General features: G+C 48.5%; 1 protein-coding gene across 7 annotated transcripts in view; it reads right to left on the reverse strand.

Annotated features, from left to right (window-relative positions):
* The window catches only part of SLC23A2 (solute carrier family 23 member 2), a 152,227-nt gene that overhangs the window by 32,000 nt on the left and 103,020 nt on the right, over positions 1–17,207 (reverse strand). For all 7 annotated transcript variants that reach the window (XM_058432693.1, XM_032142776.2, XM_058432694.1 and 4 more), the window contains 3 exons: positions 15,566–15,723; positions 1,797–1,885; positions 729–799 (listed from right to left, as the gene is read on the reverse strand). In XM_058432693.1, coding sequence (XP_058288676.1) covers positions 729–799; positions 1,797–1,885; positions 15,566–15,723 — 318 coding nt within the window. The remainder of the gene's footprint in view (positions 1–728; positions 800–1,796; positions 1,886–15,565; positions 15,724–17,207) is intronic.

Below are 17,207 nucleotides of genomic sequence, written 5' to 3' on the forward strand. Positions count from 1 at the left end.
AGGTGTATTACAGAAATGGGTCCTGGACACACGGCCCACATGCCTTTTCCACTGCTAAATGATGCAGACAAAAATTTATAATTCTCTTTTAAGAAACACAATATTTAAAGACCAGCCTTAGAGGAACATTGCAGCATAAAGACTCTCAGCTTTAAAGAGTGAGCCCTGAGGACATCGACAAGACAGTGTTGTTGACAGAAATTCTAAAGGGATGTTTTTAGTGTGCAGAATGGCCACATCTGTGCTCATTCTGAACTGATGGTGAATTATCTCACAGGTTTTGGAAAATATTAATACACTGTCAGCTGTACTTCATGCCTGCTTCTGTTCAATTGCACTTTGGCAGACAAATATCTGTAGTTCTTTCAATGAACACAGGCAAACACTGAGGCCAGAGGGAACAATTCTGTTATCTGTCGATGATGAGCCTCTGTAGCCCCATCCAGTGAGCCATGAACCTCAGCTAGTTGTGCTGGCGGGTGAGTGGACAGGTCTGTGGGTGTGCAGGAGGGAGGAAACCATTCCTTCTGGTTGCCCGGAGCATTTCCATATGCTTTATTTTGGAGTATTGCTTAACTACATTTACTTTAACAAGAGAAATAAACATATCAGTAATTGAAAAAGAAAAGAAGCGCTCAGTAAAAGTAACTGCTATTTCTTGAGTCAACCAACATTGAAGCTGAGAAGAAACATGAAGAAGCCAAAAGCAGACAACGCTTGTCTTTTACCTCTCGGATCCGGGGATACCAGATGTGTTCTGTGTGCAACAGCTCTGCTGTTCCGTTGGCAACTGACACATCTTGAAAACAAAAACAAAGTTTTTCTTGGAGTGACACTGATGTCTCACATGACATATTCATTTTACCTTTTAAGAGGAATTTTCTCCCTGTTTTTATTACGTCTGTATCAATCCCCATCCCTAAAATTCAACCTCCAACAGTACAGCTTATCTTACTGAAAGGTGGATCCTCAAATGCTAATTTAACCAAATGAATTCATCGACTGAGAGCTCCCCAAATTGTCAAAAGCTAACTGAAGTGGTGATACACATTACTAGCACCAGCCTCACACAAAAAAACCAACCTTTGCACATAGCTCATTGAAATGCCCGACAGCAAGGTTGCTGGACTGAGGTTTGAAAAACTTAGATAAAACAGAGGGCCTTTTCCAGTTCCCAGATCAAATCAGTGGTCACAAAGTAACTCCTAGGAGCAAGGAAGGAAATGAAGGCTGGAAAACTTTGCTCCTAGAAGGTCAAAATGTAATTGTATTTTTGAGAGTACAGGTCTGACTCTAATTTTCTCAAATTCCCTATCTTTTCCTGACCTTATCGTGTTCCTTAAGGATCTTTGCAATCACTAAGGAAGGGGAATGAAAGTCATTTGCAGCAAACCACAGTAGCCAGATCCTTAAAAAGCAAAGACGTTTCAGAGAAGGGATGCTGACGCAGCAAAGAGAGTGATTACTGGTGGGTCATAAAATCCACTGAAAGAGAGAGGCAGAAAAATAGCACAAATATTTTTCTATTCCGTTCCCATATTTGTCAATTTCATTAACATAGAGAAATGAGGTCAATTCTGATCCTTTCTTGCTCTAGGGTTAGGGATGAAGAAGTGGACAGAAAGAGAGAGACAGACACGATTCACAGATGGGGCATTCTAAGCTGTTTGTGGGTTTGTGTGCTTTGCCCCTAATTCCTGAAAGGATTTAGCGCTGCTGAGGGCAGCATGTCCAGGCCTCCCTTTACACCTGCATTAAAGGACCCCAATGACATATGTGGAAATAACTGCAATTACCTGTGGTGTTACATTTCCATTTATCTAAAGACAGGATGGCTCGAGCAGGGGCCAAAAATGCAAAAGCACTGGCCTGAAACAGGGGTAACCTAAAAGAAACGAGACCAAAACCATGATCACGGCATCGGGAACTACCGAGGTAGTTCACTATTTGACAGCTTAACAGTCTTTTCCATAGACATACAGCACATGAGTAAATGCAGGCACACCTAGAAGAAAAAGCCCCACTTTGCAAAGGTCTCCTGTGCCATGCAGCCACAGCCAGTGGCTACTTCATCCTCCCCATTGCCACTCTCCTCCCACCCAGGCAGCTCCAGGGTGGGCCCCGCGGTCAGTGCCAACACTCCAACACCGGCCCCTGCCATCACCACCTTTCCTCTTGCAGGCAGGAGACTGCGGGCATTTGAGGTTCCCTCTTTCCTGCTGAGCTTATAAACTCCTTTTTAAACATCAGTGTATTTCTGCTTTTTTACCTCCCTCCTCCTCCCTTTAAAATTCTTATTGGTTATCAAAGGAAAAAATTTCCCTCCGTTGTTTCATTTTGTAAATCAAAAACTGCCCTAATCACAGATTACAGATAAATCATAATAGTGATCTAGATCTACAGAGCTGTAAGTTACAACTTGATAGCAGATATAATAAATATTCTGCTTAATCATAAAAATACTTAAAGGTATTCTAATATATTTTAAAGGGCCCAGAAAACTTGCAGAATCTCCATTAAATTTGCCGCCCACATCCTCAAACTAAATGCAGAGATCCTCAAATGACATGATTTGATTATATTTTAGATACTTCATATTGACTTCATGAACACTTTAACTATTCAAAAAGACTACCATTTTTTAATGGAAATGTACAGCATTTCAGCTAAGTCACATTAAAGTGGTTTTATGGGTTAGCATGAGAACTTAATCACTATTTTTAATATAATTTTGAGGGTAAAATATTAAACTGGCTCTTCCTGTTTTGCAGGGCTGGGAACTCTCACACATCCAAATCCTGAAATGCCCCAGGGAGCCTAGTCAGTGGCCTCGCCAGCGAGACACGGACCCAGCATCCTTCCCTTTGAGCTGTCTGGCAGCAAGTCCTACCCACAGTGAAACAGGAACTGGACTGAGAAATCAAACTGGCTCTGGCTAAAGGGAAAGCAGTCTCGTTGCAAGTCCAGAGCCCAGCACACACCATTCTGAGCCAGTGAGGTCCAGACTTCCTTGTTACAGATGCTCTCCTGGCTGTTTAATCATGCAATGACATCAATCCAGAGTAGGCAGGGTGCTGGCTTTAAGGCACAGATGCAGGCTACACCATACAAACCAGATGCATTGCGGTTGGCCACTCCCACAGGCATGCCCTTCAACAACCATCCAGTTATAATTACCTGCCAGAGGGGCCAGAGGATAGCGGAAGTGAAGGACACCTGAAGTGGGAATGTACGCCAAAGGGAAAACACTGTTTGACTTCTAAGTATTTCGTAAGCACAAATTTTCAGGACTGTACTGAAAGGACAGCATGTAATTAGGGACGGATGCTGTATGGAATGGTCCAAATGCCATCTGGTTTACTATGGTTTCAGACTTCAACCAGTGCATCCTAGGGCAGTGGAATACAAATGGTGAATTGCGTTTAGAGATTTTATCCTTAGGAATGTGGCCATCACACATCACACTGCATTGGTGATTCACTGGAAATGGCAAAAGGAAAGACTGGATCTGGCTTCCACTCTTCAGTCAGACCTCAGCCTGAACCTGACCTTGGCATCCGACCTGGGCACCTTTCAGGGTGAGCATTTGGTGGCTTAACTAGGACTAAAGGTCCCAAGAGCGCTGCTGTAAAGATACTCGCTCATTTGCAAGCTGCTGGGACCCTGAGTTCCCCTGAATAGATGACGATAGAAAAAGTCTCCCGAGATGAACTGGAAAGGGCTGCTCATGCCAGCATTACGTGCTCACATCTAGCCAGGCAACACCGCCTGACACAAGCTGTCAAGACGCCAGCACTAAGTGTGGGCTCTGTCACTGGCTTGACTGAAACGTTCTTAGGGAAAGTTGCAACAAGAGCATATGAACACGTTAAACAAATGAGAGCTTCCCTAGATCACAATTAACAAAGCCAATTTTCCAAGAAAACGACTGAAGGTGATAAGAGTGGCTTTTTTAGGTGCTTGCCCAGTGTGAAGCTGGTCAATTCTCAGCTCTTCTCTCTGCACCCACAGCACGGCCCCTATCGCACTCATGTGACCAGGTAAACCTCAGGCACCCAGGTGGGTCTCCCCAGGCCGAGAATACTACCTGCTCTTTTATTTTGTACTAAAGACCGGAAAGGAAATACATTAAACTGTGCTTTTCTTTACACCAGGGGCTGTCAAACCAGCCAGTGGGCCAAATCTGGGGTGCTACCTGTTCTGTAAGTAAAGCTGTACTGGAACAAAGGACAGCCACTTATTTACTCGTGGTCTGTGGCTGCTTTCACGCTATCACGGTGGCGCTCAGTAGCATTAACAGAGACACGCAAAGCCTAGGCTATTTACTGTTGGCCTTTTACAAAAGAAGTTTTTCTGACTTGTGTACAGGGGAAATATATCTCAAATATGTGAAGAGGCAGTGGGTTTCTGCAGCTGGAAATTCTCACAGTTAATAGTGGTCACTAGACATTAGTTTAAAAAACAAAATCCTGAGCAGACCAGCAACTTTGACATGACGAGATCCCATGTCGGGCTCCAGCCCCAGGACAGCAGGAGAACCTAAGCAACCCCCCAGAGTCCTTACTTTATTCAAAACCCTGCCAGAGGCTCCCCATGTCCAGCTTGGTGCCCAGGTAACCTGAACCCCACTCCCAGCCTGGTATCTCTCACCAGCTCCTTCATACGAGTTCATCTTTCATTTGTCATTTAAGGCACAGAGAAAATATCACCTCCTCCAGTAAATATTCCAGGATCTCCTTTGAATCTGTAATGTGTTCCCCTACAACTTAGGACTTTTTGTCAAGATTTCTGCAAGTCACCTCCCAAGTTACCAGGAAGCTGCTTCAGGATTCTCTGGGAGTGCTAGTTAAATGTGGAGATTTCTGCATCTCGTCCTGGTTAGCCAGATTCAGGGGTGGGTGGCACCAAATATGCACTTTCAACGATGCCTTCTAGAAGTGGCTGAGACTGACAACCCCTGTGCCAGGTAAAGGGATTTATCATTTTGTCACCTGATAAACGATTCTTGGGTATCTGCTTGACACCAGCACAATTATAAGCAGACATGATGACGGAAAACACTTCCTGAGCCCTTCTGTTTCTGCTGCATGAAGAAGACACTAATCATGGTCACATATAAGGGGCAGTGATGTTACGGTGTGAAATGCTGTGGTGCTCTGCAGGTGCAGTCGCTTGAGCGAGTCTTAAAGCACGAGAAGTGCTTCACCATGTGTGTGGGGGTTATGGGTATTCCGGGCAGAGAGAGGGGAGGTGCAAAACAAGAGCCACAGGACAGACCCAGGAACCCTCAGAGGACTGCAGATTCTCCACTTGGGCAAAAGCACAGGGAGCTCATATGATGAAGGTCAGTGGGGACCAGATGACAAATGCCCCACGTTCTTCCTGCAGCAAGAGGGAAATGAGTGAAGGACCTGCTCCAAAAGGACCACTGTAGGAGAACTGGGAGAGGTGACCTTAACCCTGAAGCTATTCTCAGTCTTGAAGGAACCAAGCCACAGAGGACATCCCAATAGGCTGTGGCATGGCTCTGTGTGTCATCTTTGCTTTTTAATTCCCTTTGGCATCCACTCACATGATGAGCCAGCCTGAATCAGATCTCCACCTGTGTCCAGCCTCTATCTGCTCCCTTCCTCGGGCTGCTGCTGTCTGTGCTGGTGCACTCCCCATGAGCTGTCCTGCCCATCTCAACCTTGAGGCGGGCATCCCCCAATAGTAGGAAGTGGATTGGCTTCACCCACCATCTTGACCCACCATGTATCCTCAGCACCAATGAATACTTAATAAAATGAAGGAGCTATTTATATTCTCAGAAAGGAATTCTATTAAACTAAAAATAAGAGGTTAAGTCTTTCTGGCAAGTTGATTTTGACTGCAAATTTGGAAGAGAGTGGTGATTAGATTAACAGCACTCAGAGTTGGGGGTGAAATGTGCATGGGTTTTCATGATTCACTCAGATAAATCTCCAGATGCTGGGCGGCTTGCAGTCCTCCTCTGGTGCTATCAGAGAAAGTTTAAAAGCCAATGGTTCCTATGGGAAGCACCATGAAGGTACAAAATGTATCTGCCCAGAACTAAACTGTTAATGAAAATGAATAAAACAAAAACAAAATTCACCAACACAGAGCATATATACTCTGTGCCTGGCTTCCTTAATCTACGAAGACAACAACCAAAGTTGGTACAAAACCTTGCATTGTCAAAGGTGTCTCTGGACTCAAGAGTCTAAACTGCAGGAAAAATTTTTGAAAAATAATCCTTAAGAGATGTAACAGGTTTGGCTTTGAGGAGCCATAGGTTCATTATTGAATCTACCACTAGGAGTGTGTGTACCAAGTACTTTTAAAGAAAAGCAAAGCCAGGCGTGGAGGCTCATGCCTGTAATCCCAGTACTTCGGGAGGCCAAGGCAGGAGGATAACCTGAGGTCAGGAGTTCGAGACCAGCCTGGCCAACATAGAGAAACCCCATCTCTACTAAAAACACAAAAACTAGCCAGGCATGGTGGCAGGTACCTATATCCCAGCTACTTGGGAGGCTGAGGCAGCGGAATCTCTTGAACCCGGAAGGCGGAGGTTGCAGTGAGCCTAGATCACGCCACTGCACTCCAGCCTGGGCAACAGAGCGAGACTCCATCTCAAAAAAAAAAAAAAAAGAAAGACATAATGTGTCAAAGAAAACTTTTTCTTAATTGATGACATGTTCTATCATTTACCGTATCCATCCATCCATCCATCCATCCATCCATCCATCCATCCATCCATCCACTGACCTGCTGAACTGTTGGAAAGCAGCCTGCACGGTTCTATCTATTCGTGGTGATGGTGATGTGATTGTATAAATGGGTATAAGCTCATCTAACTATACAGCTTAAGGGTGAATTCTGCTGCGTATCTATTGCCCCTCAACAGAGGTGACATTTTAAAAAACTATGTCTATCAATCTATCAAGTGTTTTCAGGGAGTGGGGACTTAGGAGGATGGGGGTAGCAGAGGCAGGGAGATGACAACACATTCCTTAAAACACCAGAGTCGTGCCAAATATTGAAGAAACTCCCCAAATTTAAAACAGGAAAACAGCTTCCATCCTTATTTGGTGATAAGTACTGTTCACTCCTATGTAGAGCTGCTTTTGCCAGGACAGTCACCTGCCTAAAAAGGAAGAATGCGGGTTAGGGGAGGGGAGGTGGGGGAAGCAGAAGGCCATGAGGAGGAGGACAAGCAATTCAGAGCCCGGGGAAATGTCTGGGGCAAGAAGGACCTGACAGTCAAAGAAGAAAGGTTGTAGAAAACCAAATTCATTAAACTTTTATGTAACAAGAGGACTCAATCAGACTCCTAGGCCCTTGAAACATCACAAATACCAGCTAACAGAGGAAGGGTGGAGTAACTGAAGGGAGACCACCCAGAAAAGCTAGAGTTGCAGGAACAAAAGCGAGTAGACCCGCCTTAGAGAACAAGCTTGGCTGAGGCAAGAGGGTCTCCAGCCTCAGGAGGGGCTGGATCAAATGCCCTTACAGCTTTCTGATGGCCTCTGCCATAGATTCCAGGGTCAGTGGGGCCCACCCTGGCTGGGGACACTGGCAGTGTGGCCAACCCCAAGCCCTGCCACACTCATCAGGTCCACGTTGCTCCACGAGGCTGCCCAGCCCTTGCTCTCTGCACACCCTCTGCACTACCTGCCTCCTTCCCTCCCAGTGGGGAAAACTAAGATAAATAGAGTCAGCCACTGAGTGTGGACAGGTACCAGGCATCAGCTCACTTGATGCTCGCTAACAATCTTTCTTTTGAGACAGGGTATCGCTCTGTCACTCAGGCTGGAGTGTAGTGGCGCAAATCACGGCTCACTGTAGCCTTGACCTCCTGGGCTTAAGCAATTCTCCCACCTCAGCCTCCCGAGTAGCTGGGACCACAGGTGTGCACCACCACACGTGGCTAATTTTTTTTATGTTTTTGTAGAGACAAGGTCTCCTTATGTTGCCCAGGCTGGTCTTGAACTTCGGGGCTCAAGTGATCCTCCCACCTCAGCCTCCTAAAGTGCTGGGAATGCAGGCATGAGCCATGGTGTCCTGCTCACTAACAATCTTATGGTTAGTTTACCATTGAGGAAACAGGGCTTGGAGAGACGTATTTGGAGAGAGCTTGTCCAAAGTCACGTGACTATTGAATGATGGAAAGGGAGCCCAGCCACCTCTGCATCCAAGGACTCAGTGCAGCTGGCGGGGGGACAGGGCAGAGACCCTCAGCCAAGGTCATCACCTCCACGTTCTCACTGGTCTACCTTATCTCGGCTCACCGCAACCTCTGCCTCTCGGGTTCAAGGGATTGTCCTTGCCTCAGCCTCCCGAGTACCTGGGATATAGGCACCCACCACCATGCCCAGCTAATTTCTGTATTTTTAGTAGAGATGAGTTTTCAACATGTTGGCCAAGCTGATCTCCAACTCCTGACCTCAGGTGATCCACCCGCCTCAGCCTCCCAAAGTGCTGGGATTACAGGCATGAGCTGCTGTGCCCAGCCTGGTCTCCCATATTAATATACGATTTTAAATTCTTTTTTAGTTAAATGGTTGGTAAACATTTTTTTATTTGGGCACAAAACCCTATAATCTGCCATTATGTGCCTGCTTGACATGACAGAATACAAAGGATTTGACATCACCTACAGAGTAATTTTGGCAACAATGTTTACCCTAAATCAACCATGCCTCCAGCCCCATCTTCTGGCTGACAACAAATCAGAGGGATTGTGGGACAAATCAAACAATATGACAGGGACACAATCAAGACAAAATCAGACACTCACGAGACACCAGGTCTGGAATCTTTTTAAAAAGATGATGATGTGGGGAGGAAAAAGGTGGAGACAGCAAAGAGACACAACAAACAAATGCACCACACGAAGGTGACTGGTTTAGAGAGGGAATAATGGGGAAAGGTATTTTAGGAACAACTGAGAAGTTAAATACGAACTGCATATGAGATGATGAAACAGAATGATTGTTAATGTTCTTAGGTGTGACAAATGGTCTCCTGTGATACACAAGAGACGCCCTCATTGCTAGGAGGGTATGTAGGGGTGAGCCATCATGCTATCTGCAACTTTACTTTTTTTTTTTTTTTTTAAGACAGGATCTCGCTCTGTCTCCCAGGCTGGAATGCAGTGGCGTGATCATGGCTCAGTGAAGCCTTATCTCCTGGGCTCAAGCGACCCTCCCATCTCAGCCTCTCAAGTAGCTAGGACCACAGGTGCACGCCACCACACCCAGCTAATTATTTTTATTATTTGTAGAGACAAGGTCTCACTATGTTGTCCAGGCTGGTCTCAAAGTCCTGGGCTTAAGCAATCCTCCTGCCTCAGCCTCCCAAAGTGTTGGGATTACAGCCCTGAACCGCCTTGCCCAGCCTGCAACTTTACTTTCAAGTGGCTCAAAAATCAAAAAAATTACACTTGTACCCCAACATACATATACAGAAAGAGAAGTGGGGTCTCTCCCTTGCCCCAATCTAATCACCGCATACCTCCATGCTTCTAAGTTTTATAAACAATCATGAGTTCAAAGTCCCCGGATTTAAGACCTTAAAGTCTCCTGGAGCCACCCCTTGTACTCAGTGAGCACATATCATGGACAAGGTTCCATTACAGGCTCCAGGAATCTGACAGGATAGAAGACAGAGGAACTCTCTCCCCTTAGGGCAGACAATCTGGTTAGAGGCCAGGTTCCTAAACCAGCTACAATGACTCTCTTGGCCAAACCCTACCTTTTCTTAGCACACGAATGTGCTGTGTGCCTACAGCAGGCCTGAGAATGGCCAGGAGGGGCTCCTCTCAGAGGGGACATCCTACCTTTCATTTTGCTGGAGAGGTCAGAGTGATGCCTCTAAGAGGGGCCTGAAGTGAAAGGCTGAGAGCGGCCCCTCAGATGCCATAAGACTCTCCTCTCATCAGCCTGTGGGAAAGTCAGTGTGGTGACGGCGGGGCAGGGTCTTGGAGGGCCCTAGAGACACCAAGGGTCAGGGGTGGGAACTCTGGGAAGCTCAGAGGTGCCACAAAAGAATGACGGCTACAGGCTGGCTAGGGGACTCTCGAAACCCTGCCCTGGTTTCTCTGGATTTTAAAGGCTTTGTACTAACTCCCGGAACAAGGGTTAGCTGGAGTTGACATCACAGACCAACTAGAATGAGAACTGTTGAAACCTCGCTCAGGGGAACTCGGTAATGAAGACCTCCTTAACACAAAGCTCAAGGGATCAAGGTCAAAGGAGAGGAGGGAGGAGGAAAAGGTAGGCAGGAAGAGGGAGAGGGAGAGGGAGAGGGAATGCCATAAGGAAGGGCCGTGAGGAAGCTGCCTTTCCCTAAGCAAACGCTTGGAAGCACCAAAGCCTCCTAAAGTCCTCAACAACTGGGGCTAAGGCCCAGAACCTCCGATGCAAAAAGACGACAGCCTCCGGAGGAAAAGAGAAACTTTCATGCCAGGGGAGAGATGTGCAGTGAAGGAAGAAGGGTCTGCAGCCTGCACAACTCAGACATGCTTCATGTGGTCTCAGCCAGTCAGCCTTGAGAAATGTGCCCCCATGCTGTGGCATCTACGGTCAGCCTCCTGTTCTTACTCCGCTCAAACTGCTCCCCAAGCTAGCAGGGAGGTGAACCATGCTGACTGCTGACCTGGGTAGTTCTATTTAGGTCTTGTGCCACAACAGTGGGCAAGATGATGCCCTCTGTGACCAAAGTATTTACCCCAAGTTCCCCCAGGCCCTCCCTTCCGTCTGCAAAGACACACATCTGTTTCACTGTGTCTTCTGCAAAGACACACATCTGTTTCACCTTCATGGGTTTCCCATCAACTCTGGTCATTTTTATAGAATGAAACAGGTTTCCAGGATAGCATTCCACTCAGATCAAGAGCCCATGTGAAATGAGGGGGGTGACTTGATCACAGCACCTTGTTCCTTCCTGTAATCTAGACGCTTCGGCACAGTACAGGGCCCGCCCCTCAAGGGCACAGGCCATGATTTGTCCTCAGGCTGCCTTCACCCACAACATCCAGCGCGACAGAAATACCGGGTACTCAGCAAGAGGCAGTCAAATGCACAAAGCAGGATACAGAACCGAAACACAACAGGGGAACCACCTCGGAGCTGGAGAAGTCTGAGACTGTGTCTTAGAAATCACGAAAGCTGGACATGAAAAACTTTTCCTTCTGCTGCTCTAAGCCTAAGGAAATGAGTGGTGAGCTTCTCCAAAAGCAAAAACACAACCCAAAAAAGCCCACAGAGGCCATCTGCCATCCTTCCGGTGGTGCTGCTGGGAGTCAGGCCCGCACTCCCGGCTACATCTGCCTTTCCTCTCCACCTTGCTCCCTGCTCGCAGCCTCTCTACCCCAACTGCTCTAGCTATTTATTCCATCCTTTTTTGAGCAGAAAATAAACACAGAAGTCTAAAAGAAATGATAATTCACAGCCTATGATGGATCTATCTAAGCAACTAGCAGAACTAACAGTCTAAAATATGAGTTCACATTTTCATATGCAAAAACTCCCAAAAAGTATTTTAGGAAACATAATAATCTACAAAAACACAATAGATTCATTAAAATAAGGCGAAATATATCACTCCCAGGACACCTGAGGGGGAAGCCTCCTTTCATTTTCACAAAGGAAACAGGGCTGGAGGGGTCACTTGTCCAAGGTCATAACGCCACATGCTGTAAACATATCTCTATCCTCAGAAGTGTAGGTTTGATACCCAAGGGGTTAGAATTCCATAAAAGTATCCCAAAATCTGACTTTCACTTGCAATGGCCATGCGTCCAGCTCTGGCAGCACTGATCTTGGTAAGCACCCCTAGAACAGATGCTGTCCTGAATGAGATCTGGGTGTCCAAGTACCTACTGAGGTCTGGCTGCCAACCTTGCTCTGCTGGATGGGAACAGGGCATATGCTCATGGAGTAGTTGGCCATTTGGGGATTTCTGCTTTTCCCTCACTAACCCCACAGGAAACCTGAGGCAAGGCTGTGAGAGGTGGTGCAGCTGACGAGGTAGCCTGGCCTCTTCTGGCCTAGTGCAAAGATGGGAACAGGAGGGGTGGAGGAGTCTGGGTCCCAACAGGAAGGGATGGAGGGTGGAGAGACGTGGGGGGATGAGAGAAGAGGAGACACACGAACACGGGGTGCAGCAAACGTGCCCCCCATGGTGACTGGCCAGTCAAGGGGGAAAACAGCGGCCTCTCTCATTGCCTCAGTGCCCCTTCGCTGCCTCAGACACGCAGCCCCCTGCACAGCAGGCCCCCAAGTGTGCTGAGGACCCACACAGAAGAAGGTCTGCAGACAGGGTCTGAGGCCGTGTGGAGCAGGAGCCCCCACCGGAGCCCCTGCTCACTGCCCACCTACTGGTCGGAGAGGAAGCAAGGGGTGCAGGCAACACACAGCACTGCAGGCTCAGATTCATAGCAAAAGCCCCCCTCAGCCTGGAAGGCCCAGACGGCCCGCAAGGTGCCGGCAGGGGCGCTCCCCTCCCCCATCCCAAAGGCTCTCTCTAAGCCGCTCTGCTGGAAAGATTCTTTAATCAGGACACATGAAGCACATTCCATTTGGTGCTGCTTCTCTTTCCAGCTAAGGATTCAAAGCAGGAAGGGACCCCCAGAACGAGAAAGAGTGAGACTGGGGAATGAGTTCAGTCCCAACACATTCACCTTCCTATCCCACACCCCTGAGGCTTGCCTGGGCGCCCATTACCTTTCTCATGGATGTCACTGATCCCCTGGGATGGTCCTCACCCTCTATACTAAGTAACCAAGTAACGTCCTTCAAGGCACAGCCCCAGGGGGCGCGTCCCCTGCTAACAAAGCCATTGAATGCTCCCTGTGCCTGTTGATAAGTCCCAAGCCCTGGCCTCTGTGTGCTTGGTCGGGGGATCATGCCAGGCTGTGACTTCCTGCCTTTGCTCCTGCCCCTGCTGGGATGGAAGCTGCTCCCTCAGCCCTCCTGGGCAGAGCCCTTGGAGCCTGCAGGGCCTGTCTCAAACACCACCTCCTCCAGGGCTCCCACCAAGTCCTCTGGAGGATGCACTGTGTCTCCCTGATGGCGCTGCCCTTCGTGTTGTTAGCCATGTGCTTCGATGTCACCATTGCTCCCCACGACGGCCAGGCCCCGCACCTGCTACATAGACCAGTCACTGAATATCTGCAGGGCTGAGCTAGTAGTCTTTCTCTTTGCCCAGGTTAAGAGAACGGGCACCACCCACACCCCGACAACCATAGAAAACCCCTATCACAAGCCCAACACCCCATCAAAGTCCCCAGCACACCCGCACCTGCCCAGCAGCACATAGTTGCTGACGTGACTAGAGTTGGCACCACCTGATTTATGACTAAGCAAATGGCCATACTGTGGGGAGGATGGAAGCAGGGGTGGGGCGGCCATTCCTTGCACAGCCAAAGGTCATGGGGGACTCACTCTGACTCCTCACAAACACAACAAGAAAGGCTGCTTTCACCCAGCCTTGTGGGCTTGGGGCGCACAGACACACACCCTCCTCCAGGCCACAGCTCTGCATTTTGGGTCCCTGAGCCATCCCAGTAGGGTGTCAAATCCCTCTCCTGTTCTTACTCCGCTCAAACTGCTTCCCAGGCCAGCAGGGAGGTGAACCATGCTGACCCGGGTAGTTCTGTTTAGGTCTTGTGCCCCAACAGTGGGCAAGATGATGCCCTCTGTGACCAAAAGTATTTATTTACCCCAAGTTCCCCCAGGCCCTCCCTTCTGTGTCCCATTAGCAACTATGCCCATCAGGCTCAGCTGCTGGCCAGGCCTGGCCTCCTTGGCATGAGCTGGGGCAGAGCTGCACACGGTAAACACTTCACTGCAATAAACACAGCTTTCATTCCCTATTCAGGTCAACCAATAATGCTCAACTAGAGACACTGACCAAATTCACAGAGGGATTGTGCCTACAAATCCACGGATAAGTCAGCTATTTAGAAAAAGAACGTCTCTCCAGAGAACCAGTGCTCCATGGGCAAGGTAAGGATCCTGAGTTAGCCAAAAAAAATCTCTGCCGTGCACTCTGGACTTGAAGCACAGAGCCCCGAACACTGTATCCAAAGAATGAAAGAGGGTGCTAGTCAGGTTGGGCCCTTCTTGGAAGGCCCAGACCACATCTCCTTCCCCTAGTAGGTCAGTGATATCCCTGCCCTGCCCCCTGGGGGGTTTGAGGAGACCTTCCTCCCTTCAGCCCAGCTTGGTGGTTGTGGGCAGACTAGCAAGGGCTGAGATCTGGGAACCATAAGAGCTTGCCAGCCTCAAAGGCTTTAGTCCACATAGCTTCTTTCCATCAGCAGACCTGCAGCCTGCCCTCCCAGGGTGTGGCCTACCCTGGCAACCAGAACACCTGCACATGGCTCACTGCCCTCCAAGGCTCCCCTATCCCCGTGCCGTGTTAGGGTAACCCTGAGGTCCCGAAGGACTCTGACTCATCAGAATGCAGTCCCTGACTTCAGCTCACACCCACCTCCCACCGCAGGGAGGGCCAGGCCTTACTCAGCCTGTCTCTGACAGAGCAAGAGACAGCTGGCCGTGAACTTAGGACAGTCCTGCCAGAGCAGGCTCCACTTCCTGAGCAGTGCCCTGGGGTAAAGTAAGAGGCTGCACTGTGAAGAGGGTAGAAGAGCAGGAAAGGCGAGGAAAAGGCAAGCTTGCAGGAGGAGGTAGGAAGGTAGATAAGGATGTTTCTCTTCCTTCCTGTGCCAGCTCCACGTCCATTTAAGCTGGTGGCTGGAAATGCAGAAGTAAACAAGCCAAAGCCCTGGCATCAAGGAGGAAGCACCGTGGGAAAAAGACATAGAAACAAAAAGGACAAACTGGAATAAGGGCCACACTAGAAGGATGAAAACAAGGTGGGAATTCAGAGAACAACGAAGGGCTCCACAGAGTCGGGAGGGCAGGACAAGCTGGGCCTGAAGGATGAGCTGGTGTGTGCCAGGCGGGTGGGGAGAAGACACACAGGAAGGTAGACAGTGGGGCCTCGGGAGTGAGGCCAGGGAAGGCAGGAGACAGGGCTCAGAGGCATGGCTGGAAATGGAAGTGGGGCAGAGAGCAAGGGCAAGCCTAAATGCTGGGTGCAGCCTTGTGTGTAAAAAGGGAGGAGAGCTGCAGTGTGGCTCATCCTGAGGAGGGTGTGGAAGTAGAAAGATGGCACTGGGTGTGGGGCACAAAGTGAGTCCAAGAGCAGTGCCCTGGAGGCAGGGAAGCCAACGGGGAGCCTGGTGGGACACTCCGGTCTGAACTCAAGGAATAGGGGCACAGAGGGCTGCTGGGGAGCGAGCATGACTTGCCAAGGGGGCAGGGGAAGGAGAGTGAGGCTGAGTTTCCAGCTCCGACAACTGGGTAGGGGAAGGTGGTGGTGGTGGTGCCATTCACCAAGAGAGGAAATGATTGGGAGGAACACTGCGGGGTGGGGACCAACGGCCACTAGGACATTCCCCTGCCTCCATTCTGTCCTTGCAAATAGCCCTAGGCAAACGGCACAGCTCTCCTTCTGGGGGCTTTGGCATCCCCCATTAGTACCCCAATCTCACCTGCATCCAAACGTTGTCTGTAGCAAAGTAGTGATTCCCACACAGAAGAAAATGGTCCCAATGAGCTGGCTGGTGGCCCACTGGTCGTACCCCACACACATGGCATCGGCCAACAGGAAGGGCACTGCGATCGTGCCGCTGAAGCATGTCAGGTAGTGCTGTGGGCAGGAAAAGGGTCAGAGGAGAAACAGTAAACCCTTCCTCATTTATTCTTGATTTCATCCTAATTCTTCTCTCTTATTGTCGTTAAAAAATAGCCCACATAAAGAATCTCCTTGGTTTTTAGACCAAGCCATTATTTTTTTCCTTCTTTTTCAGTATTTCTCCTTTGTTGTTAAGACAGTTTCACTCCCATTGCCCTCGATGGAGTGCAATGGTGCAATCTTGGCTCACTGTGACCTCCACCTCCCAGGCTCAAGCAATTCTCCTGCTTCAACCTCCCAAATAGCTGGGATTACAGGCGCGCACCACCACGCCCAGCTTATTTTTGTATTTTTTGTAGCGATAGGTTTTCACCGTGTTGGCCAAGCTGGTGTCAAACACCTGGGCTCAAGCGATCCGCCTGCCTCTCCCTCCCCAAAGTGCTGGGATTACAGGCATGAGCCACGGCGCCCAGCTGCGTTTCTCCCTTTCATTACATTTTATTGTCTTACTACTCACTGTCATTATTACTTGTTACTTGGATGAATCCATGCCTCACAAAGGAAACAGTCAATATCAGCACTGGTGATATTTTACTTATGTACTTCTTATTAGAAATATTTGGGTTTCTTCCCCAAAATGCTTTTCTGGCATAAATTGCTAAAACCATAAGGCCTTTCTCCTCTAATCTGTTATCATGAATTGTGATGTGCTGAACTATTCCTGCATGCTTGAAACAAACCCTAGTTAGTCATGCTGTATTTTTCTTCTGGGATTTGATTTGCTAAGATTTTATATAGAATTTTGCATCTACATTTCCAGGTTAATTAGTCTATTTCTTTAAAAAAGTTCTTTCATGTCTGGGGATTAAAGTTACATAAGCTTCATAAGTTACACACGCATGGAGTGTTTTCTGTCTTTTTCTGTGAGCTGGCATTGTTTTTGAAAACAAAGAGTTCATCTGTTCCAGTCAGGGCAGGGTTAAGGGCATATGGTAGCCATGGGAATCTTCCAGAAAGAACCCCATCTCACTTTCCTTTGGGAGCCCCCCCAACCCCCTGCCACGCCTGTAGCCCCCGTAGGATAGTCCCAGCATTCACGACTCACTTCCCTCCCTTCCCCTGTTGACCAGTTCTTATTTCTGTTCTGCAAACTTCCTACTTTTCTTCCAGCAGCTTCCCATTCCTGCCCACATTCGCCAAACACGCCACAGGCAGCCCGTGAAGCCCAACTGTAAAGGAGTTTCTTGGGGTGAAATATTCCTGTTCAGGATGTCTCAGGGCTGCTCACGACTTTATGTACTCTGAATCGTTAGGAAGGGCATGATGCAGGCATGATCCCACTCCTATCTGACCAGGGAAGACTGCTAGAAACATTTATAAGATAAACATTCCAAAAAGTGTGTTTCCTGAATCTGGTTCAGAATGCTTGGCCTGGTTCAGAATGCTCAGCCCAAGGCAGATTAGTTGCCAAGGCCACTCAGCTCCTTTTGCTCTGACTC

This window comes from Hylobates moloch, unplaced genomic scaffold, assembly GCF_009828535.3.
Source record: "Hylobates moloch isolate HMO894 unplaced genomic scaffold, HMol_V3 SCAFFOLD_21, whole genome shotgun sequence".
Classification (NCBI taxonomy): domain Eukaryota; kingdom Metazoa; phylum Chordata; class Mammalia; order Primates; family Hylobatidae; genus Hylobates; species Hylobates moloch.